Source organism: Meriones unguiculatus, chromosome 6 (genome assembly GCF_030254825.1).
Source record: "Meriones unguiculatus strain TT.TT164.6M chromosome 6, Bangor_MerUng_6.1, whole genome shotgun sequence".
NCBI classification, from domain to species: Eukaryota; Metazoa; Chordata; class Mammalia; order Rodentia; family Muridae; genus Meriones; species Meriones unguiculatus.
The window spans coordinates 86,720,180-86,744,614 of record NC_083354.1 but is presented as its reverse complement, the minus strand read 5'-3'; the positions used below and the strand labels follow the sequence as shown (position 1 = coordinate 86,744,614).

At 44.4% G+C, this 24,435-nt stretch overlaps 1 protein-coding gene across 6 annotated transcripts in view; it reads right to left on the bottom strand.

Moving 5' to 3' along the window:
* Window positions 1-24,435, bottom strand: part of Ankrd55 (ankyrin repeat domain 55) — an 87,079-nt gene that overhangs the window by 13,278 nt on the left and 49,366 nt on the right. For 3 of the 6 annotated variants that reach the window (XM_060385716.1, XM_021633604.2, XM_021633605.2), the window contains 4 exons: window positions 21,097-21,225; window positions 12,029-12,213; window positions 5,964-6,131; window positions 612-1,273 (listed from right to left, as the gene is read on the bottom strand). In XM_060385716.1, coding sequence (XP_060241699.1) covers window positions 612-1,273; window positions 5,964-6,131; window positions 12,029-12,213; window positions 21,097-21,225 — 1,144 coding nt within the window. Of the gene's footprint in view, window positions 1-611; window positions 1,274-5,963; window positions 6,132-12,028; window positions 12,214-21,096; window positions 21,226-24,435 lie in introns of those variants that run through there. The other 3 variants (XR_009592414.1, XR_009592413.1, XM_060385717.1) reach the window with 2 other exon arrangements.

The following is a 24,435-nucleotide window of genomic DNA, read 5'->3' as shown; positions in this document are numbered from 1 at the left end:
AAGTGTCAGGAGATGGAGAGGGGGACAGAGATTTCATGCTTGTAAGCCCAGACCTATACACAAGTGTGTAAAATGTATCTGCAAGCACAGGCAAGACCTGAGTGACACGGGTAGCTTTGGATGAGGGGAGAGGCAAGAGGGAGAACAGCCATGCAGGCCTTCGTGTGTGGGGAGACCCAAGCCACGTGCAAATATGTCACCTTTCTACACAGCTGCAAACACAGTACTGGCATTTTCCTCACCAACAGTTTTGATGGGGTAGATTTTGGGTGGGGACCGAATGATGGCTTAAGCCACACAACTAACTACACAAGCCAATTAACGTTTTTGAAGATGAGAGTGCTACATAACTCCAGTAAAGAGCCCCTTTAGAGAAAATTTTTTTTTTTTTTAACCTCAGCCTGTTCAGGGTGGAAAAGCTGAAAGTTCTCACTTCCCAGAACTCTTCAAACTGGACTTGAGAGCAAAAAATAAAGGCGGCTCTAGTCACCATTTGATTGCCTGTGTCTGCAGCCTCCCCTCGCCTGGCAGTTGCCAGCTTAACTCTGTAGGAGCTACTCCTGTCTGTGAGGGAGGCCTCGAAGAATGAGAAGAAGAACGTGAACCGTTACCTGGCGAGGCATTATGTAGATGCGGAAGGTGTGGTGGCCCAGCGAGCTCCTGGTGACCAGGCTGGCCAGCGCACAGCCTGTCTAGTAACTTATCAGAAGACACGGTCCAAGCCTTGCAGGAGAATATCTGCCTAGTGTCACCCTTCCAGGGATTTTCTGTTGCCCCCTGGCAGCCAGTCCTATTATTTAACAGGTCCTGTTCACTCCGGCTTTTCTGAGAACGCTGGCCAGTTTGCTGAGGACCAGAGCTCAGGCCAGCATGGGAAGTGGTTCCATGGGAGGCTGTCAGGAAGTTGTTACCCAGCGTGATGGGTGGGAGACTCTGTGTTCTGATTGGTGGAAGCCCCTTCCGGGCCAGGGGTTTCTTTTCTGACAAGAAGTACTTTGAATTCTCTGAGGTCCTCTTCTTAAAGACGACCATAGCCACCTGGTCACCAGGCTGATCTTGGCAGTTGGTATCCACGGTGTTGTCAAAGGTGGTGATGATGTCATTGACTTCCGAGGTGTCCTCCTCCTTGTGTCTGTCCCTGCTCTGGTCCTTCTGATGGGATTTCTGTTCTTCTTTTTTGGTTTTGCAGAAGATCTGGTTGAACACGTTGAATCGTCCTTCTTTCTTTTGGGGTACACTGTTCTGGGAAGGAAGAGGTCGAGTAGCCTCTGCTCTAGAGAAACAGAAAAGAACGGGAATGCCATGGGAGGACAGGAAACGGGGGAGAGAACAAGATAATGGATACTCCAACCCCATTCCACCTACTTGATTAGCTAGCCCACAGATGACCACAGTCCCCAAGTTAAGGTTTCTCAAGGATTCCCATCTTCGATTATAGGAATCCCCATCTTCTATTCCTTGCAGAGGTGGTACCTCAACATCTCTCTCTCTCTCTCTCTCTCTGAGACGGGGACTCTCTACATAAGATAGCCTCAAACTCATAATCTTTTTGCTTCAGTCTCCTGAGAACCATTCTTATGGGCATGTTCTACCCACATCTCTCAGGGGTTGGATTCACTCCCCATTTGTTGTCCTTTGACAGTGTTGTACATGCATGTGATGTAAGGCTATAAGGTATGCAATCAATTCTAGTCATTTTACCCCAATTCCTCTCTCCCTCATCCCCTCCGTCTTCTCCTGAAACCTTTTTTCCCTTCTTCTTCTTCTTCTTCTTCTTCTTCTTCTTCTTCTTCTTCTTCTTCTTCTTCTTCTTCTTCTTCTTCTTCTTCTTCTTCTTCTTCTTCTTCTTCTCCTCCTTCTTCTTCTTGCCAGTACTTCCAGTGAAGTTAATTTGGGTTTCTTGCATGAGTGTGGGAGAGAAGTTATTACTGGAACATGAGCAACTTCTCATGGTTACACCACTGGAGAAAATGACAGCCTATCCCCCTAACTAGTGATTGCAGATAATTCCTCCTCATTCATGATGAAATGTTGACAGGCCCAATCTAACATAACCAGTGTAGTTATGCAGATAACTACATCAAGGCAATGACTGTGTTATAGTCAGAAGATATCTCTTTGCCCGCCATCTTTCAAACTTTTGGCGCTTATATTCTCTCTCCTTTTCTGTTATGTTCCTTGAGCCTGGAAGGGGCTGACACAGCCATCCTGTTTAAGACTCCCCCCAATACTCCACCATTGTTTATTTTTGGCTCTCTGGCCACTTATTGGTTTCTGTATCATCTTCCATATGGGCTATTTTCTCTTTCTTCCCTCCCCCTCCTCCTTTCCCCCTTCTCTTACTCTCTTTTCCCTCTGTCTCCCCTTCTCCTCCCCCCTCATTCTCCTCTCCCTACATTCGGATGCTAAAGGTGGATGTTTTGTGTTATCCTCTGTGTCTGTCAAACCTTATTTATTTAGTCTTTAACCCTTATTTAAAATGGTGTGTATGAAAGAGTTCTCTGAAAGAAGCAGTATCTCCCACTGACCCTTCTGTAATTAACGATTGAAACATTGGTCATTGCAGAGGGTTTGAGATGTTTCAAGTCCAGAGCCAAAATATCTCAGGACATTTTTATCCCCTTTAGTAGCCACTGACTGCCCTCCTCTGTTGGTGGCTATTAGGTAAATCCTGTGGAAAGAACAAACTGACACCTATCTTCTATCAACCAAGAGCCTAAGAACGTCAGCCGGTACATGAGGCCCATACTAGAAATTTCCCTGTTCTGTCCTAATCTGCCTACCAAATGCTTCCATCGATGTATTTGCAAGGTGCCTTGATTTGCAGCCTTCTTTGCTCTGTTTCTATGAAAACTTCATCTTGGCACATGGACTTTGAGGTAAGCTAAATCTTGTCCCCAGGCTATGGCAGCTTATATTTGGCTCCAGAATAAACCATCTCTGATCTCGTTTGAGGTGAGAGTTGTGTTTTTATGCTGACATCTGTGTGTATTTAGTGTATGTAAAGGCGGGTACTTTCATGTCAGGGCTGTCTGTGGGGGTCAGAGGGCAACTCTGTGAATCTGATTCTCCCTTTGACCTTAAGAGGGCTCCTAGGACAGAACTTGGGCATAAGCTTGCATGGTAAGCCACCTTACCTACTGAACCATGTCTCTGACCTAACCTCATTTTATTATCTATCTGTCTGTCTATCTCTACTATTTATTTATTTACTTACTTATTTATTTATTTATTTACTTATTTATTCGAGACAGGGCCTCTTACTGAATCTGGAGCTTGCTTATTTAGCTGGATTGGCTGGCCAGCAAGCCACAGACACATGCTGTCTGTATTTCCCCAGAACTGGGATTGCAGCTGTGGGCTACAATGCCTGGCTTCTTCATGGTTGCTAAGGGCTCATACTCAGGTCCTCATGTTTGTTGCTCAGCGTTTACTGACATAACCACCTCCTCCAGAGGCTAAATTCTTTCAATTACCTCATGGCAATATGTTTTCAACTAACAATGATTTAAGCTGAAAATAGCTTAACGTGACAGTCAGCAGTGGCATATGAAGTGTGAGGTGTGAGTTCAGGTCTCCCATGGCAGAAAGAGGCTGGGAGCTGCAGACGTGACCTAGTTTTTATGTTCTCTTTGAATGAGAGACCCCAAGGAGCCCAGCAGCACTGACAACAAGAGCCCTAGAATCTTGCTCATTTTTATACTGTTTGCTCTTTGTTTTTCTTTAATGTCTGAAAAAAGAAAGTCTAACTATGGTTATGAAAAATACTCTACTAAAGGAAACAGGTGGAGAAGACTCAAAGTTTGAGCTCCAGAGGGAGAGGAAGTTGTGAGTGCCAGAGGTTGGGTGTGGCAGATGTGAGCAATGCTCAGTTCCCAAGCAAACACAAACGCAGAAAGGTCAGTGGCAGCTTTTGGCGGGCTGGCTCAAGCTGAGTTTCACTGAGGCGTTGTTCTGTTTTAGTTCTTTGGAAAGTCTATGCTATTCTCTTTTGAGGCCACAATCAAGTCAATGCTTTCTGCAATAGGAATCAACCATGAAATTGGACCCATGGGCAGCTGCCAAGAGGGAGACTCTTTGGAATGAGATACTGTATGTTTGAAAAACACCAGCACTAAATTTGGATGCAGATAATGGATGTTTTTTTTTCACTATGAATTTTTGTTCATAGTTAGGCAAATACATGTCTATATAAAATATATATATTAATTTATATTTTAAATTGTTTATCTATTTTTAATCTCCCTTTCACCATGGCAACCACATGATCAAATGAATGACTGCCCAGAATGGAGACTATCTAAGTTCCTCAAGTAGACATGTAGCTACATAATGTGAATAATGGAACAACACAAGGAATTCTGCAAATACTTACTGATCATAAGAAATAAAGGCTGTCGAGATTCTGAATCTTATTGGTGGTGGTATATTAGTAACTGAGAAAAGGAAAAAGCTGACTAAAATTTGTATTTATCATCTTCACATTTTTTACTCAGAATAGTCTCTGAACTGATGCAGAGATATTTTGTTATTCTAGATTTACAAATGAAACATATATTAGTGCTTTTAAACATATATTCTACTTGGTTTGAAATCAAATGGCTGGGACAGTTTTTGTTTTTTTTTTAAATTGATTTTTATATTTTAAAACACATTTATATATTTTTATAATTTATACTTTACTATTGTTTTGTCTTGTACTTTGAGTGTGCCGTTGATTGAACATTTCATTAAAGCAACTGTCCATCAGCTTCATCAGTGTCAGGCCGCAATGAGCATAGCACCTAATGACTGACACGCTCTGTTTGGAAAAACAGTGTTTAACCTGAATTTCGTTCTTGGACAGTAACCCAGTAGATCCGATGACATTTTGTGGCCTTGATGTTTCATCCCTCCCCACTCTGACCCCTGCAGATTTCAGAATTCTGATGTTGAAAGCTTGCACAGGTTTGCATGGAACAGAGCCTAGAGGGACACGAAACCTGTAGATTGAATGGTAATCCGTCCTAGTGTGACGAGAGGAGGGAAGATTTTGGTGCCATTAAGTTTTCTCTTTGTTGGTACTGGGCTTTGACCAGACAAAACTTCTGTACCACGGTGTAAGCGTCAATCAAAGTTGACTTAATTGCCAAGAATGTAAAGTGCTGATCTTACCTTTTCTTTTTTTGAAAAACGGCAACATTAGTGAAATTAAAAGTTATATATTAATTCATTTATTTATCAACGGTGTCTCCTTATATAGATATCCCAAACTGGCTTAAATTCATGATCCTCCTGCTTTAACTTCCAGAATCCCAGGGATACAGCTACAATATTGTTTTAATTTAAAAATGGTTTTTATTCTAACATGTAGCAATCACATGCATTATTATTTAAATAACAAAACAGATATTTTGTTAAAATTTTTCTCAATTCAGTATTTTGACACCATAATTGTGATGGATGTAACTCAGACTTTAGTGGCTCTTTGGCATCTTCAGAAAAATTTGAGAGTGTAAAATGATCTTGAGAAAAAGTGATTTTGGCAGAAGGAAGAAGAAGAAAGGCAGAGGAAGAGGAGGTTTAAGTCACAGGGACCATAGCTGATGGAGTCAAGCTTGTTACTCTTTTCACATTCCACACAATGGAGACATTTTCCTTTATGTTGGATGACAGCAAACACACATAATTAATTGGATGATTAATAGTGTCACTTATGTAGTTCTCATACTATAAAATTTCCACGGCCAGCTAGATGGCTCAGTGGATAAAAATATCTGTCACCAAGCCTGATGACCTGAGTTCTGGCCCTGGAACTCACATAATGGAAGCAGAGAAACTCCTGAAAGCTGTTCCCTGACCTCTACATGCATGTCTCTCCTCTCTCACACACACACAATTATTATTGCTGGTTTTGCATGTTGATGGCTTATAAAAACATTAATGTTATCAATCTTTGAGAGGAAGACATTAGCTAAACTCACCGGCCTTCTTGGGAGAGGAGCCTGACACAGGCTGTATGACCGCAGTACAGGGCGTAGGCCAGGGGCGTGCTCTCGTTAATGTCCCTCAGGTTACAGTCCATGCCCAAGTCCAGCAGGGACTGGACACACTCTGCCTTTCCGGCAGCTGCAGCCCAGTGCAGGGGTGTCCTGGGGGAGTGACACAGAAGAGACACGCCTGAGTCAGAGCCTGTCTGGCTGCTTAGCCATGGCTGGCTTCCACCCAGAGTCAGGCTGAAGGAGGAGGACAATCCCATCGCCATCTAAAGTCTGAGATGGCGTGCGTGGACCTGGGGTGCAGAGGCAAGGGCGTGAGCATCCTCTCTGCCTTCCCATCTCTGCTCTTCCTGGGAATTTCCTAGAAGAGGAAGTATGAGTGATTTTAAGGCCCTTTAAACACAGTGCCAACTGCCTTCCAGGAATGCTGACTCCGTTTACCCTCTTACAGCTGAGTCCTTACTCCTTGAACACCAAGTATGTCACCATCATAAAAATCTTTGTTAACTGTTTCCTTTTGTATTTCTTTAAGGTTGAATTCACTATCTGAATTTCTTTATTGAAATCACCTTTAATGCCATTTGTTAATTTTTGCTTTTTTTTTTTTAAAGTAGATTCTCACTATGTAGCACAGACCAGCCTTGAATATATAACTCTCTTGCCTCAGCTGCCTAAGAGCTGAGGTTATAGGCATGTGTCACTGTAGACAGCTTCTACTGTCTATTTTCCTATTAGAGTATTAATGCTTTTCTTACTAATTTATATGGGCTCTTTATGTATTAAAGATACTGATCATTTATAGGTCATCTATAAACACTTCAAATTTTTTTGTTCAATCTTTACATTTTTAGTGATTTTCTATAAAAAGTGGAAAGCATTCACATTTAATTACGTTTCATTTTATCTCTTTCATGTTTAGAAAGTCCTTTCTTAACAAGAAAACAGATAATCGCCAATACTTAACCGCTTGTTAGATTGTAAAAGTAATATTTTCTTAATAAAATAAAGAGGAGTCAGAAAATAGGAGGAAATATTTGCAAACCACATGTGCAACAAAGGACCTATAATTCGAATGTGTAACAAGTTTCAGAACTGAACAATAAGAAAACAGATTGATTAGAAGAATAGTAGAAGGTCAGAACAGACATTTCACCAAGACAGATGTGTGGGTAGTAAGATGTCCAGGAAAAGTGCCACAGGCTCAAAAAACGCTTTGTCAAGCCAGTGTGGTGCCACACATCTGAAGCTGCAGCACCCAGGAGGTGAAGGGTGAGGATTTCTGTGAGTTTGGGGCCAACCTGGGCTACATAGTGAGTTCCAGGTATATCTGCCCTACAGAGCGAGACCCTACCTCCAGCACAACAAAACTGTTACAAGGAAAAAGCGAATAAAAATGGCAAGGGGATACTATGTGCCTGTAAAAATGATTAAAATAAGACAAAATCCAACAAAGCCTGGTGCTGGTAAAAATGCAGAAGACCTGGAATTTGCCCACAGTTTCAGTGGAAGCTTTAGAGAGTTAAATATACCTTGTGTAGCTATGTCACCTGGAAATCCCACTTCTGGATATCTAGGTAGAGAAATGGAAACTTAACATAAAAGGCCACTCTCAAATGTTTGTATCAACTGCATTTATAACTTCCCCAAACTGAAAGCAAGCCGCCTTCCTTCCGTCGGCCAATGGATAAACAGATTGTGCTTTCTCTCTACTGTGGAATATAACCCAACGAGTGGAGATGACCTTCTCGGGCATTCTGCTAAATGACGCGAGCCAGTCTCAAAAGGTCCCATAGCGACTTTCCCCCTTTTAAAAGTGTGAAATCTGAAGTGCTCTGAGCACTGACATTCGGACATCAAAACTAATTCCCATGCCTGACCCTGTATGACAGGTCAGAGCTAAAGTTCAAGTGCTCTTAAAATGCACTGTGCAATTACCCTCAGGCTATGTATTTAAACACATTTTGTGCTTAGACTTGGTTTAATTTCAAGACGTCTCATTACATGCATGAAAGTCTTCTCAAACCCAACAATTCAGAAATCTGAACCACTTCCCATTGCAGCACGCTGGCGAAGGGGCAGGCAACCTGCAGTCACACGTATGTGACATTTTGAAAGGAACACACTATAGAGAGAACTAATCTGTGGTTGCCGGGGCCGAGGATGGGGGCATGTGTCGTCCTGACGAGGCAACACTGGAGTTAAAGGAGTTGTTCTAAATTTCTGTTTGGGTTGGTGCATAGTCTATAGTCTATCCAAGTTAAAGCTCAAAGATGCACCAATTTTAAAAAAGAAACCAGTATTTTCTTCTATATTTATTTGGATTAAACATAAGAAATGGGGTTTGGCATGGTGCTCACCTTTGTAATCTCTTTATAATTTCATTATCGGAAGCAGAGGCAGCAAGATTAGATGTTTGAGGCCAGGTGAGGTTATACAGTGAATTCATATCTCTGGGTATGCGCAGTATATGCTTTTATAACGTGTGGCCAACTTGTCTCAAACCACTTATTAATGTGACTATCTGTTCTTTTCCTTCCTTCCTTCCTTCCTTCCTTCCTTCCTTCCTTCCTTCCTTCCTTCCTTCCTTCCTTCCTTCCTTCCTTTCTTTTTGGCTTTTTTTGAGACAGGGTTTTTCTGTGGAGCCCTGGCTACCCTGGAACTCACCCTGTAGACCAGGCTGGCCTTGAACCCAGGGATTAGCCTGCTTCTGCCTACTGAGTGCTGGAGTTAAAGGCGTGTGCCGCCACCACCCTCGGCCATTGTGACCGTATATTCTTTTCCACTTCTTTTCTTTCTCTAAAGGCACGGTTGACTTTGTACTTGATCTTGGGGAAGAGCTATGGCAAGGTAAATATGACAGATGATGTTTCCTGCTTCCAGAAGCCAGGCTCAAAACTGGAAGCAAAAATGGTCATGGCAGGCCTCTCCTCATTCTAGGACCTGCGGCCTGGGTAGAAGGGCATGCTGGAGAGAGACAAACCTTCAGGCCTAGGAGCACCTGGAGGTAGGCAGAGAAGGGCCTTGGACCAGAGTGCTTGGAGAGTGTCTGGGTACTAGGTCCCCACACTCAGATTGTGTTATCTGCCTGTTAAACACCCCTCTCGATTTTATGACACCTCAGAGCAGTGGTTCTCAATCTTCCGAATGCTGTGACTCCAATACAGCCCCTCGTGTTATGGTAACCCCAACCACAAAATTATTTTTGTTGCTACATCATAATTACTATGAATTGTAATGCAAATATCTGTTATACAGGATATATGTATGATATGTACCCCAGAGGGGTCACAACTCACAGGTTGAGAACCACTGCCTTAGAGCACTGTCTCATCAATACAGGGATCTGTCCCATCGCATATCTGAATGTGGCAGGTAAAATTTGTTCCAGTCTGCACAAGAGCATTCTCCAGACAATAAGGCGACAGTGGAATAGTCTCTCCATTTAGAGGAAAAATTGCCAATAAATCCAGTTGATAGAGGACCAAACAATGGTCCAGTCAGGCTTACCAACATGCAACAATTCACTTTGAAGGTTTGTGAAATAAACCCTGCCTTACACTTGGCAAGACCAGCTGTTTCAGCTTCTCTGGCTGCTGTGGAAGGGGTATGGAGAAACAAGAGGAATGCAATGACAATCACCGATTCAAATCCTGAGTGCCTGGGGGGGGGGGAAATGTGTGTCACAGAGTCTGTGTTGTCTGAGCTACAGTCCCTTTCCTGTTTAGAGGCTGGAGGATCAGCCTGCAGGCCCAGCAGGCTGGCCTCGGCCACCACCGTAATGAGGAGCTGTGATTTAAAGCAGAGACCAGCACTGGGTGATGTGGTCTCTGGCTGGTGAGAGATGACGGTTGGGAGGGTACAGGGTTGCCCCATCTCTGAGGGGCTAAGGGTTGATTTGTGAAGCCTCTAAACATCCTTGGAGAATTCCCAGAATTATGTAGGGTGGAGAATGTGATAAAAGGCTGTCCTCCCCGAAGAGAAATGAGTTGTTTACTGAAGTGAATAATGACCTTATGGACTGATGAAATTTGGGACGTGGGACATTTAAAACATGCAGGCTACTTCTGCATTATTAGTGACATGGCATTAATCTTAGGTGAGTGCTATAATATTTAAAACGCCATAGATTTAGTATGTGATTTAGTTTTCTCCCCACATTTATTTATTGTGTGTGGGTATGTTTGTGCGTGCTTGTGGACCATGGTGCTTGTATGGGGATCAGAGGATGACTTTGTGGGAATCAGTTCCCTCCTGTCATTATATAGGCTACAACTAAGTTTATCTGACTTGGTGACAAGTCTGAGCCATCTTCTGAGCCATCCTGCTGACATTTTTTATGGGGTGTTTTTGTTGTTGTTTTTCCAGATAGGGTTTCTTGGTGTAGTGTTGGCTGTCCTGGACTTGCTTTGTAGACCAGGCTGGTCTCGAACTCATAGAGATCCTCCTGCCTCTGCCTCCCTGAGTGCTGGGATTACAGGAGTTCACCACTGTACCTGGCTTAAATGGAGCGTTTCTGAGACAGAGTCTCATGCCGTAGCCTCCAGCTTGTGAACTCCTACCTCAGCCTCCCTGAGAGCTATGGTTCCAAGGCTATAGCACTATTGCCTGCTCTCTGATGTGCTCTAATACATAGGCACACGGGTGCTCCACATTTTCTCTCTCTCTCTCTCTCTCCTTCCTTCCCCTACCCATCTCCCATTGCAATCTTATTTTTCTTCTCTTCCTATAAAATCTTTCATTAGGAAAGTCTTCACTAGAAAATGAAAAGGAGAAAAGAGGTCCCAAGATGCCTGACGCATATTATGGTTTCGAACAGCTCAACTATTAACAGAAACTCATAGTTTCATGGAAAAGACAGTTCCATGTTCAGCATGAGAATGCAAGAATGGCTTAAGCAGTGGTTTGGAGCAGGGCACAAGCCCCCTGGAAACTGTACTTCTCTTCTCATCCTACCTAATCATCTGCATTAATTTTCCTCTCTAGGTTTTCTTTCTTCCCCGAGGCCCAGGAAAATGAATTTTCTTCACTGGATGTGTGGTTCTGCAAAATGGGGAAGCATCTATTCAGAGCTGGTTCTCACAGCATTTTGAAGTAGGCAAACTTCCTTTCTTTTTTTAATGCTAAGATGTGTTCCTTCTCTTTATGGATCTTTTACTTCCCGCCTCATCTTACTGGCATCCCTCTTTCTTACCTTCTCAGGATCAACGCCTGGTCTTAGGAAGAAGTACACTTCAGTTTTAATGAAAATCACCACGTTAACCATTTCCGGCTTACAAGACCTGTGAGGGACATAAGACACACACCCACCCACAGGCCACTAAAAGGAGTCCAGATATCTGGTGAGGTACTCCTGTGGGCCATCGAAGATTGGGACACCCTCATTTCTTACTTTAACAGAAGATGGCAATACAAGCTCAGATAGCTTCTAATTCTTACACTTATTTTCAATGGCTTTGCTTGTTTTTTTTGTTTGCTTTTTCCTTATATTTCCATGGTGCCTAAACTAAAGTTAGGAAGTGTATCACAGTAGGTGATGGGTGCTACATTTACAAGATGCAGGTGCAACCCTTCGCTGGGTTACTAAGAAGCTCCGAGACAAACCTTTTTACCTTTCTGGACCCAGACTACTTTTCCAGCCAATAACATTATCATCAACAACCGAAAAGAAAATCCTCAGTAGTATGGTTTGTGGTTATGAATTAAAATACTTCTCACACTCTATTCTCTGGATAAGAAATTGTTGGCATTATGATACAACTCAAGAGCAACGAAGAACCATAGCTCAACAACAAGAAAAACCCCTGAGAATACTTCGTGCATTCAGTGAAAAGTGGAAAAGGTGACGACAGTACTGTAGTCACAATTCTCTCCGTAACAATGATTTTTCCTCCTCTTACTAAAATAGACCTAGGCTTGATGTCACAAGCTCATGCGTCACCAGCAATAAGGATCTAGTAGGAAAGGAGAGCGCCTCTAACATCTTATTCTAAAATTAACATTAGGAGAAGATGACTGGTAGTTCCCAGCACTTTCTGAGTCGCCATGGATACCTGTCATCCACATCCAGAGCCTGCAGGTTACACTCAGGGACTTTTGCCAAATCGTTAATAATGTCGCAGAAACCTGAAGCTGCGGCGATGTGGACACACGTCTTCCCGCTGTCATCGTCGTAGTTGATGATGGACGGGCCCTGGTGATGACTCAGAATGATGGAGCACAGGATTCTATTTCCGCTCTGCAAAAAGAGTCAGAGAAAACCCACCGTGAACAACCCTCTCTCAGAGAAAACCCACCATGAACAACCCTCTCTCTCTCTCTCTCTCTCTCTCTCTCTCTCTCTCTCTCTTTCTCTCTCCTGGCTTCTCAGAAGTTCAGATAGCAACTTAGCTTGGCTTCAGTGAGGTGTTGCTTAAGCATGGTAATCCCATTTTGATTTTCAGTTTGTCCTCTCGGGGCCAGTCCGGAAACTTAATCCCTAGCAATTGCCGCCTATGATTTGTACTTAAGTTCTTCAGCGAATTTCCATTTATCTCAATTCTCTGCCAGGTGTTTTGTCACCAGTCGGGGTTAAAGGCATCCACACCTGGTGACCTGACGGCGGACTTGATGACAAATGCTAGCTGACGTCAGAGTCACCTAGACGACCAATGGCTCGCTAGAGCTGCTCATTTGGATTCCTTGTTTCACTGGACACAGTGGCCGTGAGTGCACTTGCACATTTAAATTCAGTATTAACACAGCGATGAGAAAGAGGCCCAACAGTTGACACGAGACTGCAGAGGGAAGGTTTGCTCCTCAGCCTGGCATTTTTGGTTGCACCTGGCGTTCGGGATTCCTGCCACACCTCCACACCCTCTCAGGTGCCCAGGATCCATCCATCCTGCAGCAGGGCACACTCTGAGCCTTTTCCTTCCCATAGGACAAGGAAAGGACCCTGCCAGAGCAGAGGGAGGTGGCTGAGGCCTGCAGGAGCTTGGCTCCTGACACAGGACTTTGGGGGTTAAAATTGTGTGTGGGGGGCTTCATAACGCTTGAGAATTTCAAGATGGTGACCTTAGGACATTGCATGTCAGGTGTCCCAAGCAGAAGGCTCCCTCCTGGACCTTGCTCACATAGCTGCAAAGTGGACCCTGCCTGCAAAATTTTTTCTCTCACATGCCCTCTCCCTAACTCCTTTCCCTCTCTCCATCCAGCCTTTGCTCTACAGGACTTGGATATAACCCCATCAACTACTCGTGCGCTGTGCCTGTCTGTCACAAGAAAGAAGCCTGCTACTTTTATCACACAGGGGCCTTTAAATCCATTTTTTCTGGAGTCTTTCATGTGATTATTACTCAATGCATTTTAAGGGGTCAGGCATACAGTGAAAACAGTTAAGAGATTTTTTTTTTTTCTTGGAAAGTACCAGCTCCTAGAAAAGGCAAGCAGAGAAGAGTGCCAGTGTGGTTGAGTTTGTTTTGTGTACAGTTTCCTGGAAGAGAAAAGGAATTCTGGTTGCCAAGGTGATTCAAAGGGCAAAACAGCCCTGTTCGGTTTCCCCTCTTTGTAGAACAGGGTGCATTAGGGACAGATGGGAAAAACAAAGGGACACACCTCACCTCTCTGGTCTGTCTCCTTGCCTGACCCTTGGGAGGAGTCGTTTGGCACTGGCTACAGCCTAGGGCACCTGTGTCTGCCTCTTGTAAATTTCTGACCAGCTTGTCCCATGTGTCTTGAGGCTGGACTAGTGTAGACCATTCCTCTGAATAAGGACAGACTAGATACCCCACCCCACTCCAAATTCTCCTTCTAAAGTGCCTCTTGTTGTGGCTTTTCTAGAGAATTCCTTTGCCTGCTCCTGGGTCTCACCTAGAACCTTACTATTTGTATTTTGTTTTTCTTTCTGAGCTTTCCTCAGAAATGATGGTGACAGCTGGGTACACGGGGAGAATGCTTACTGCTTGGTTCTTTTCTAAACCACTTCTGACAGTGACCCCAGGGGGTAGCACTTCTATTATCTACATATTGGAGAGGTCATAGGACAGAGGCAAGAGAGACTAAGGGGTTTTCTGGGGATCAAAGCTTAGAATTAGCAGAGCCGGGATTGACTCCGTAGAGTTTGTGTCAAAAGGATCCTGTATGTTCACACTGAGGAAGCTGAAGTGAAAACTGCTGTTCAGACCTGTCACGTAAGTAGTCTTGATGAGTCTTGCCAACTGAACCTAAGTTAATCAGTAGGCATTTTAAAGGTCTCTCCTAGGGATGTTGCCATGGTGTACCCTCCTGAGAACTTGAGGAGCCCCAGAGGCACTAATTTAGAAGCCAAGTCATGGGATGATAGTCTTTTGGTGACACGCAGCATTCTCTGCTAGCATTCTGGATGTATCAGCCTAAGGGAGGCTTAGGCAGTGGAGACCAGGGAGATCACAGAGACCAAGACCCACTAAGAGAGCATAAGTTGGAATGCCCAGATGGGTCTATAGGAGGAACAGAGCATGAGTCTACACATCCAGTGGGAATGCGATTAAACCAGGGGAATAATGAACTATAGCACACATTGGCTGTTCTCGAACTCTTGGATTCTGCACTGGGAGGCTACATTGGGGTTGTGGATTGTTCTGTTGTTTTTGTTTGCTTTTGCTGGTAGGTAATTATCATTGTGTTGCCTTCATGTCCTCTGAAAACTTACATTCTGGTTGTTTTCTCTTTACCTGTTGTGAACAGAGAACACTGGAGAAGAGCCTGACTCAGAGGAAGGTTTGCCAAGGAGAAAGCTGAATTAATAGATAATAATGCTGTTATATGTAAAAACAAACAAACAAACAAACACCCAAAAAACAAGCTATTGTATCCTGACTGTTTTGGTTTGAATGATAATGGCCCCTATAGGCTTATATATTTGAATGCTTGCTCCCTAGTTGGTGGAAATGACTTGGAAGGATAAGAAGGTGTGGCCTTGTTGGAGGAGGGGTGTCACTGGGGGGTGGGGTTTGAAGTTCCCAAGGCCCAAGCCAGGTCTAGTCTCTCTCTCTCTCTTTCTTTCTCTAGTCTCTGTCCCTCTCCTCTCTTCTCTTGTCGTCCCTTCCCTCCCCTCCCCTTCCCTCCTTTCTTTTCCTCACCTCTTCTCTTTTCTCTCCTCTCTTCTCTTCCCCTCTCCTCCTCCCCTCTCACTCCTTGCTGCCTATTGACGAGGATGTAAGCTCTTACTGCTCTAGCACCAAGCCTGCCTGCCTGCTGTCATGTTCCCTCCATGATGCTCACAGATGAACCCTCTGACACTGCAAGCAAGCCTCCAGTTAAGCACTTTGTTTTATAAGAATTGCAGCAAGAGAACAGTAACTAAGATAGTGTCCCTTGAAGGAGGCTTCATAGGAGGCTATAGGACCAGTTGGTTACCAGCACCTGTCTGGGGAACTCTAATGGTTAATTTTCCTTATCACCCCAATTGTGTTAGGATCATCAAATCACCATGGAAACACATCTCCGCTTGTCTGGGAAGGTGATTCAGCAGAAGTTTCACATTTCTGGGTGTGTCTGTGAAGGTGCTTCCGCAGAAGTGTAAGAGGAAGGTAGCCTTACCCTGAATGTGAGCTGCCAAGCCCCATGCTATTGGCTAGACTCCCAGACTGTATAAAAAGGAGAAAGGGATCGAACGTGCAGCTGTGGATGCCATGTGATCAGCTGCCTCCAGCTCCCGCTGCCAGGCGCCGTATCCCCTTAAACTTCAAACCCAAAGTATCCCTTTCATCCTTAAGTAGCCTTTGTCATAGCAACAGGGGTAACAATTAATGCAAAATAAAGTTGCACGGTGCCTTCCTTTTACAGGAAATTTTGATATTCCCCCTACCTTGAATGAGAGGATACAAACGTCACCCGTCATGTGCTAGTGAGTGTACAAAGCTCAGGCCAACTTGTTAGTGTCTGTGCGTTAGTCAGGTCTCCTCAAAGGTGTTTTCCAGGATGTACTAACACTAGAGCCAGACAAATTAGACTGGAATGGAGATGGCGAGTCTGCAGCGTAAGCACTGGAGAATTGGCTCCAGGCTAAGCAGCAGGAGAAAAGGCTCAATACCTTGGGACTATTAGAACCTGAACTCTTCTCAGTCAGTCTTTCCAGGGCCAGAGTCCTAACTACTGCAATAAGATGGGAGAATGCAGGGAAAGTAGGATGCCTGGGAAGGAAAGAGCTCCAACTGACTTTTGCATGTAATGTGGGTCTAGGTAGAGTGTTTGAAAAGACAGATGAAAGCCAATTTCAAGTTTTCAGGAAATAAGACATATATTATACAAAAGACATTTAAAAAATATATTGACAATGAACAAATTTGAAATTTGAATTTGAAATTAGAAACTGATGTTTTGGATATGGTTCTAAAATTTAATTTCCAATATAATGTCAGTTGTGTGTGTGTGTGTGTTTGGGGGTAAGGAGGAGAAGGAAGGGAGGGAAATGGAGAGTGAGAGAGCCAGACAGTCAGAGAGAAAGAGAATGGGTAGTGTATGCCTGTCTATGTATGTGTGCTCACTCATATGTGTTCATATGTGGGGGACAGAGGTTGACATTGAGTGCCTGTCTCTCTCTACCTTGTTTTCCGAGACAAGGCCTGTCACTGAACAAGCAACAGTGAGCTCCAGGGATCCCCCTTCTCTTCCTCCCTAACACGAGGATTACAGGTGTGCACCATTGTGCCTAGCATTTTATGTGGGTGTTGAGGATTCCACCTCAGGTCCTCAGGCTTAAACAACAATCACTCTGCCGAGCAAACCTTTTCCCCAGTCCTCTACCGGCAATGTAATAGTGTTGAGCAGTGGGCCATATGAGAGGTGATTAGATTGTGTGTGTGTGATAATGTCATTCTGAGAAGTGAACCCTGGTTCCTTTGAGTAAAGTGTCTCTCTCCCCTCTTTGCATGTGCTCACACACATGGTAGTTCCTTTCCTTCCCAGTAATCTTTTCTTCATGGAGCAGTATAAGGCTCTTGACAAACACTGAACATACCCTGGCACCATGCTCTTCAATTTCCATACTATGAGCTAAATATCTTTCTTTCAAAACGACCAAGTCTCAGTGTTTCTGTTATAGGAAAATAAAACAGACTAAGATAAAAACGCAATGTCTTCTTGGAAATGTGACTTAGCAGTTATGAACACTGACTGCTCTTTCAGAGGACCTGGGTTTAATTCCCATCACCCTCATGGTGGCTTAAAACTGTCTATAACTAACTCTAGTTCCAGGGAATCTATGCCCTCTTCTGGCCTCCACAGACAACAAGCATGAACACGGTGCAAAGACATACAAGAAGGCGAAACACTCATACATGTTAAAAAAAAAAATGCCTTGTAGGTTAGCACCTATATTAGAACAAAATGCTTTAAGTGAAAAAAGAAAGTTATTCCAAGATCGTGGTTGGGAAAAACTGAGTGTTGTCAAGATGCTTTTTCCTCTCAGCATGATCTTCAGATTCAATGTATTTCCAGTAAATATTGATTAACTGACTCTGAAGATTACACGAAGAAGCAAAACACCCAGGAAAGAACAAAACACTGAGAAAGAACAGTAAAGTTGGAGGACCGTGATCTCACTTAAAGACTTACTATTATCTACAGTGGTCAAGACAGTATGGTGTTGGCAAAGGAACAGAAAACTAGACCTCGAGAAAAGAGCAGATAAGCTGGAAATAGACTCTTATGCATTGTGAGCCAATTTTGTCTTTGTGGCAAATACCTAAGAAAAACAAGTTGGAAGAACAAGTTATTTGGGCTCACGTTTTCAGAGGTTTTAGTCCGTCTCACCTCACTCTATGCTTGGCTGTAGAAGGAATACAGACAAAGCAGAGACACCTGATGAACTAGTGCATCAGGGAGGTGACAGCATGGCCCTGCAGGTATGAGATGACACTTAGTAAGTTTATCACAGACAGCAAGTGTGGTGGTCTAAATAAAAATGGCCCCCACAGACTCACGTGTTTAAATGCTTGACTCAGGGAATGAATGGCACTCTTAGGAGGTGTGGTTTTGCTAGAGGAAGTGTGTCACTGTAGGGGCAGGCTTTGAGGTCTCAGAAGCTCAAGATGCAGAACCCTCAGCTCTGTCTCCAGCACCATGTCTGCCTGCATGCTCTCACGCTTTCCACCATACTGACAAAGCACTAAACCTCTGAAACTGTAAGCCAGCACCAATGAAATGTTTTCCTTTATGAGAGTTGCTGTGATCATGGGTGTCTCTTCATAGCAATAAAATCCTGAGACAAGTAACATGCTCCTGTTACCCCAGCTATAGCCACACGGTAGAATCTTCTAGACAGATAGGAGAATAGGAAAGAGGCAATGGCCATTGTAGCATATCCCTAGCTAAGAAGGAACCTATGGAAAAGAAAGCAGAAGTTGAAGTTAGTTTGTAGGCCTGGTGTTTCAGATCTTTACTGCTTTGGTTATTTGGGGTCAAATACAAAGGCTTAATTATTTCCAAGCATTGTAGTTTTAAAGGTGATCTCATCCTACAGTTCCAGAGAAAAGCAGGAAGTTGAGCAAGGGAATAAGTAACAATGGGAAGTAGACTCATTCATGTGAAAACTTTTTAAAGACAGTGCAGTCCTGGACCCGTGCGACAAGGAATAAGACTACAGAAGACCAGCGTAGCAATGATTTCCACAATTACTCCCAGTCTTTGCGCCGTAAAGGGAATAATGCACAGTCTGGGAATTTGACTCTCAGTACTAATCGTATGGATGGGAGAGGGAACACAGGTCCTCCAGAGACAGGATTCTTTACATGTTGTTGTAGTTACCAACCGTCATTGAGTCATTGAAGAAAGCTGTGGACTCTTTCTTCAGGAAAATGAATGCGAGCACATACAGCTGCACATAGACTATTGGGCACCATAGTGAGGTACTGAAAGGAACCTTTTTTCTGTTATTCATTTTACTTCCGGTGGCAGATAGTAGATGCTCCAGAAAAGAAAGTACTGAGTGATGGAGCAAATACATGAGGTATTTCATGTGTACAATCATGGTCAACATGCAAGCATTGAAGATAAGAGTAGATAAGATATTGGCATCCATTAACACGAGTTCTTCTATGACAGCGGTTCTTAATCCTAGCAGCACATTTTAATTTTTTTGGGAGAGGAAGGAACCTTAATAATATCCTTGCCTGGGCTCCAGAAGAACCTAGGAGTTGGGCCCAAGTATCCATAATATTTAAAAGCTCTTTATATGAGTCTCATAAAAATGGCAGGTTGGAAGCACTAATCACTTACAACATGATCATTTCGAGCAGAGGTTGTCAACCTTCCTAATGCTGCCACCCTTTAATACATTTTCTTATGTTGTGGTGACCCCCAACCATAAAATTATTTTCATTGCTGCTTCATAACTGTACATTTGAGCCATTATAAATCTTAATGTAAATATCTGTGTTTTCCATTGGTCTCAGGTGATCCCATGAAAGGGTCGTTCAACCCCCAAAGGCGGTCACAACCCACAGGTTGAGAACTGCTGATCTAGAGAGTAGGACACTCAATACGACAATCAAGTCTCTGTAAAAGTTAGGGATCATAACAGAGCGACTTGCTTCCTCCTGCTCCATCCCACATCCTACAGCTGCCGTGCGCACGGTTTCACTCATCCCCTCCCTCTCCTGGTAATTTGGAGTTCAACTGAAAAGGTATGGGTGTCTCTCCTTAGGTCAAATCGGGGCTGTCATGGAAATTCAAGAGTGTGTTGCTCTGGCTTCTGCCAAACTGCCACCTAGAGGATAGGAGCAGACGCCTTATCAATTGGCCATTGCGCAAGGCCTGCTGGGAGTTCTTTCCATGGAAAAGGCTAATTTAGGGAGGAAGAGGGAGCACGTGGTGCTTGTCCAACAGAATCACCTAGGAGGAGATTTTCCCAAGGGACACACAGCCCAGAGGCAGGAGTCAGAGCTTGAGCGAGGGTGTGGAGGGTGAAGATGGAGACATATTTAATTCATTCCCACCTCAGTTCAGAACCACCGTGCCCAGGACATTGCTTGCATACTGAGCCAGACCCCACCACCCAATGGAACCCCTAACTGGCCAGAGGCAATTTCTAAGTGTCCCGGACAGAGCAGGCAGGGAGGGGGAGGGGCTGTGGTTAGATAATGAAAGTACGTAGGAGGATGCCAGGGCAGGTGGAGCTGACCAAAACAAGTCTTGTTTGCTGTGCGATTTTGCCCAGGGCTGGGTCCAGTGCCCCGTAACTGAAGCCAAGTTTAGAGGCACAAAAACAGCAGTTTCCAAATCACTTGTTTTTCCCTTACCTAGGGCACACGTGTGAGTCCTGAAAGTCCCAGGTGCTACCTCTGCCAACATGAAAACACTGAGTGAAACCACAGCTGGGTAGCAGAGGTGACTCTCACAGCCAGGCTGGCAGCCCTTCTGAAACGTTATCCTGACTGGCCAATGGCAGGGAAGAGTGAGGGGATCTGTGCGTGGGCATCGAAACCGATGCCTATCGAAAACAAGAACGAACTTGTTCTTGCTGAAGGAGGCACCCAGCTGCTCTCCTTGAGGGTGGGACTAGGTAACTCCGTTCATTTGTCAGTGAGCCATCCCCTTGGCCGTAGGACAGACTTCAGAGCTCTTAGCTGGCTCCATTCTTTCGGCTCAGTCTGTTTGAGTTTTCTTACACTCTAGAATCCACACGCCTATTCTGCTACTTATGGCTGTGTGGACTGAGGTGGCTCAACTCCCGTGACAGTGATGCAGGCGTGTGAGGCATTGTTTTCACCATTCCGTGCAAAAGTCAGGACCATCTGCAGTGGAGGGCTGGGGTGGAAGAAAGTGAGCTCTGATTTTGAAGAGATTTCCAAAGATTTTGAAGAGATTTGCCCGATAATCCTCCGAGGGTTTCTGTGAGTCAATTTTAAGCACTGACTGTGTGTGTGTGTGTGTGTGTGTGTGTGTGTGTGTGTGTGTGTGTGTGTGTGTCAGATTTCCTATTGCCTTTCTGGATATGAAAGGAGGGCAAAGGAATAGAGACTGTCCTTGCATGTACATTTCAAGTATCAGGACTAGCATGTGTGATAGTTCCCACTTTCGTGGTGGGCCTGTTCAGCATATAGCTAACATAGCTTTACATCATTTAAACTTGACATGAGCTCACAGCCTGCTCTCTCACCTGAACTGCCCAATGGAGAGCTGTTTTGAAGTCCTTGTCCACGAGGGTAGGGTCTGCCCCCTTCTTCAACAGCATTTGTGTGTGCTGAGGCCGGTTGTGGAAAGCTGCCCAATGGAGCGGCGTCATTCCCTGCAACATAACGATCAGAGGGACGAGAAATAAACACAGGTTCCTAAGGGCAAACAAGATCAGTTCTCCCACAGGCCACCAGCAAGGCACCCATCGCTGCCACTTTTTAGTTCATCCATTCGTTAAACCATTTGTTCGAGGGATAGTTGGTGATAAACTTCTCATCGCATTAACAGCTGTTGAGGATACAAAAGTGACCAGGAGAAACAAGACGTCTGCCCTTACGGGGGTTGGGCTGATGTAGAAGGAGACAGACAGCAATTGTACCCGGGGGAGCCAGGGAAGCTTCCTGATTAGCAGTGGGCACACGGAGCACAACCAAGGGAGCAAGGTCTGCTCTAAACAGGCTTCCGGGAGACGGACTGAAGGAGGAAGAAGGCCAGCACCAAGCCACATAGCTGAGAATAGGGACAAGGACAGCAGCTGAGACAGCAGCCATGCAAGAACACAGACTGTGTGAATAACTATGGGTTATGGGATGAATGAATGAACAAACTAGGGAAAAGGAGAGATGAAGTTGAAGATGGGCTGATCCTGGGAGATAGGTAGGGATACTGATCCATCATAAATCATCTGCATTTTATTCTACATGAGCGGAAACACGGTGCCGGATTTCAAGGGGGTGTTGGAAGGATCTGATTTACACTGTCGAGAGGAAATCCTTCCATGGCAGCTGGGAGAATGGAGCTAGCTGAGTCTATCTGACACAGCTCAGCTTCCCCGAGACCTGAAGGTCACACAGTTAAGGGATGCCTTAATGGCAAGTGACTTTACACTGGGCAGTGGAAGGCCCAAAGAAACAGTGGTATTTGGGTGTATGTGATGAAAGATGGCCTCTCCTTGGTCACTTCTCTCCCCACATGAAAACATCCAAAATTAATTGATTCTAGGATACCCAAAAGAAGGCAAAGGCTCGGACCAGCTTTGTAGTTCCTCTTTTACAGTTATTCCTCCAGACAGCATGAAGATAGGCAGCAGGCCTGGTGGGTGGAGAAGACAAGCCTTGACCTAGCCATTCTGGAGTATTTATTGATCCAGAAATTCATATGAATTCCTACAGCTATATATTACGTCATCCTCCAGACACCATCTGGAGTAAGGGCTGTGGAGAAATATCCCTCCATGTTCCCAAGGTATTTTCTCTTCTCCCTGGACACACAGTCAGACCACATTCTAAGCTTTCTACACCAGGTTCAGTCATTGCGACAGAGTTCCAACTATCGGAGGAAAATGGACAAAAGGGAGAAAAACTCCCTTGAGACCTGGTCTAGAGAGGACACAGTTCTTCCCACCTGTTTTCTCTCCTCACCCGCCAATGTATGTGGAGGACAGGGCCATAGAAGACAAGAGATGGAACCACACAGCTGCAAAGCCCAAGCCCCTAACTGATGAGAGAGAACAGGACCACCTCATTGATGAGCATCACACCACGCTAGGAACAAAAAGTCCATTTCCTTGTGCCAGGAGACTGAGATTTTGCATTACCACAGCAGCTAGCCAACCCTGATGTCTGCCAACATCCTTTTATTTCCTAGAAGAAGGAACAGCCCTAGCAAAGCGCTCCAGTCAGTGAGAACACATCTGAGTCCAGGATCTGAGGTTGTTTGTGGGGCATGGGGCTCAGGGTGCTACATCCCTTCAACCAGTTTCATCTTTCGGACCTGTAATTTATGGTGTGCTGGCAGGTTTCAAGTTTCAAGTGTTCTCTAATATTGAGCCTGCAGAGCCATTCATGGGGCTGTTTGACAAATTGATTCCATATGGAAAAGAATGCGGGTGTAAAGACAGTGGGGCTTGCCTATTTGGTGCAGTTGCTGTGTTTTGGAACACGGAGTCACCCACGAGTTTCTATGGGTCTTCTTCTATGGGCCACTGGAATGAGAAAGCCAGACATGAGGGGACCCTATTCCTTTTATTTTACTTCACATTGATTACTTCTTCCCTAGAGAGACCCCTGTTTCAATCACTGGCTTAATGATAGCTGGCCTCTTATCTGGTTGTCTTAATTCTGAAAGTCCTGAATTAAGCCTTGTAGGTCCTAAGAAAAGGCTACTTGTTAAGTGAGTGAATGACTTCCCAGTGTTCTTGACAACATTTCTTGATTTTGTAAAATTTGGCTTTGCCCTCTATCAGTTTGTAGGCTTGCCTTCCTTCCTTCCTTCCTTCCTTCCTTCCTTCCTTCCTTCCTTCCTTCCTTCCTTCCCTTCCTCCCTCCCTCTCTCTGTCTCCTTTCTTTCTTTCTTTCTTTCTTTCTTTCTTTCTTTCTTTCTTTCTTTCTTTCTTTCTTTCTTTCTTTCTGGTGTGGTATATATGTGTATATGTTCATGCATGTGCTCATGTGTGCATGAGGATGAAAATGTATGTGAATGTCAGTGTATGTGTATGTAAAAGCCAGAGGTTGGTGTCCAGTGTCTTTCTTGGTTGTTCTCTACCTAATTTTTGGAACAGCTGAAGTTGGAGCTCACTGAACTGGCTAGGCTTACTGGTAGGTGAGTGCCAGGGACTCACCTGTCTCTACTTCTCTAGTGATGGAATTACAGGTGCACAGTGTGCCCAGCCTTTTATGTGGTTCAAAACTTAAGTTCTTTTGGTAGAGCAGAAAACTTCTGTTGACTGAGCCACTTTTGTTGACTAGCCCCAGCTTTGCACTTTTATATACACATAAGAAGAGAAGATGTAAAATGAATTCTCCATACAAAACAAACATGTTTAGCTGTTACCAACTGATCAATCCACACTTCAGAATTTTCAGTGAGTGTCCCAGAAGATCTCATTCTCAGAACAACTATTAACCGAGGAGAAGATGGCTCAGTTTGTGAAGTGCTTGACTCAAAAGCATGAGAACACACGTCTGAATCCCCAGCAGCCATGTTAAAAGGCCAGGCCTAGAAGGATTCACCTATAACCCCAGCGCTGGAGAGATGGAGGTAGGAGGATCCCACAGGCTTGCTGGCCAGTCAGGCTAGCTGAATTGGTGAGCCTCAGGTTCACGGAGATACCCTGTCTCAAAAAATGAGGTAGAGAGCCATTGAGGAAGACCCCCTACATTGATCTCTAGTTCCATGTGTGTGCGTGTGTGTGTGCGCGCGCACACACACACACACACACACACACACACACGTATGAATGTACACCCCCTTACACACACACAAATAAAAGGAAACATGCAATAAGTGACAAGGACTTTGTAGAACTGTGACTTAAGCATGT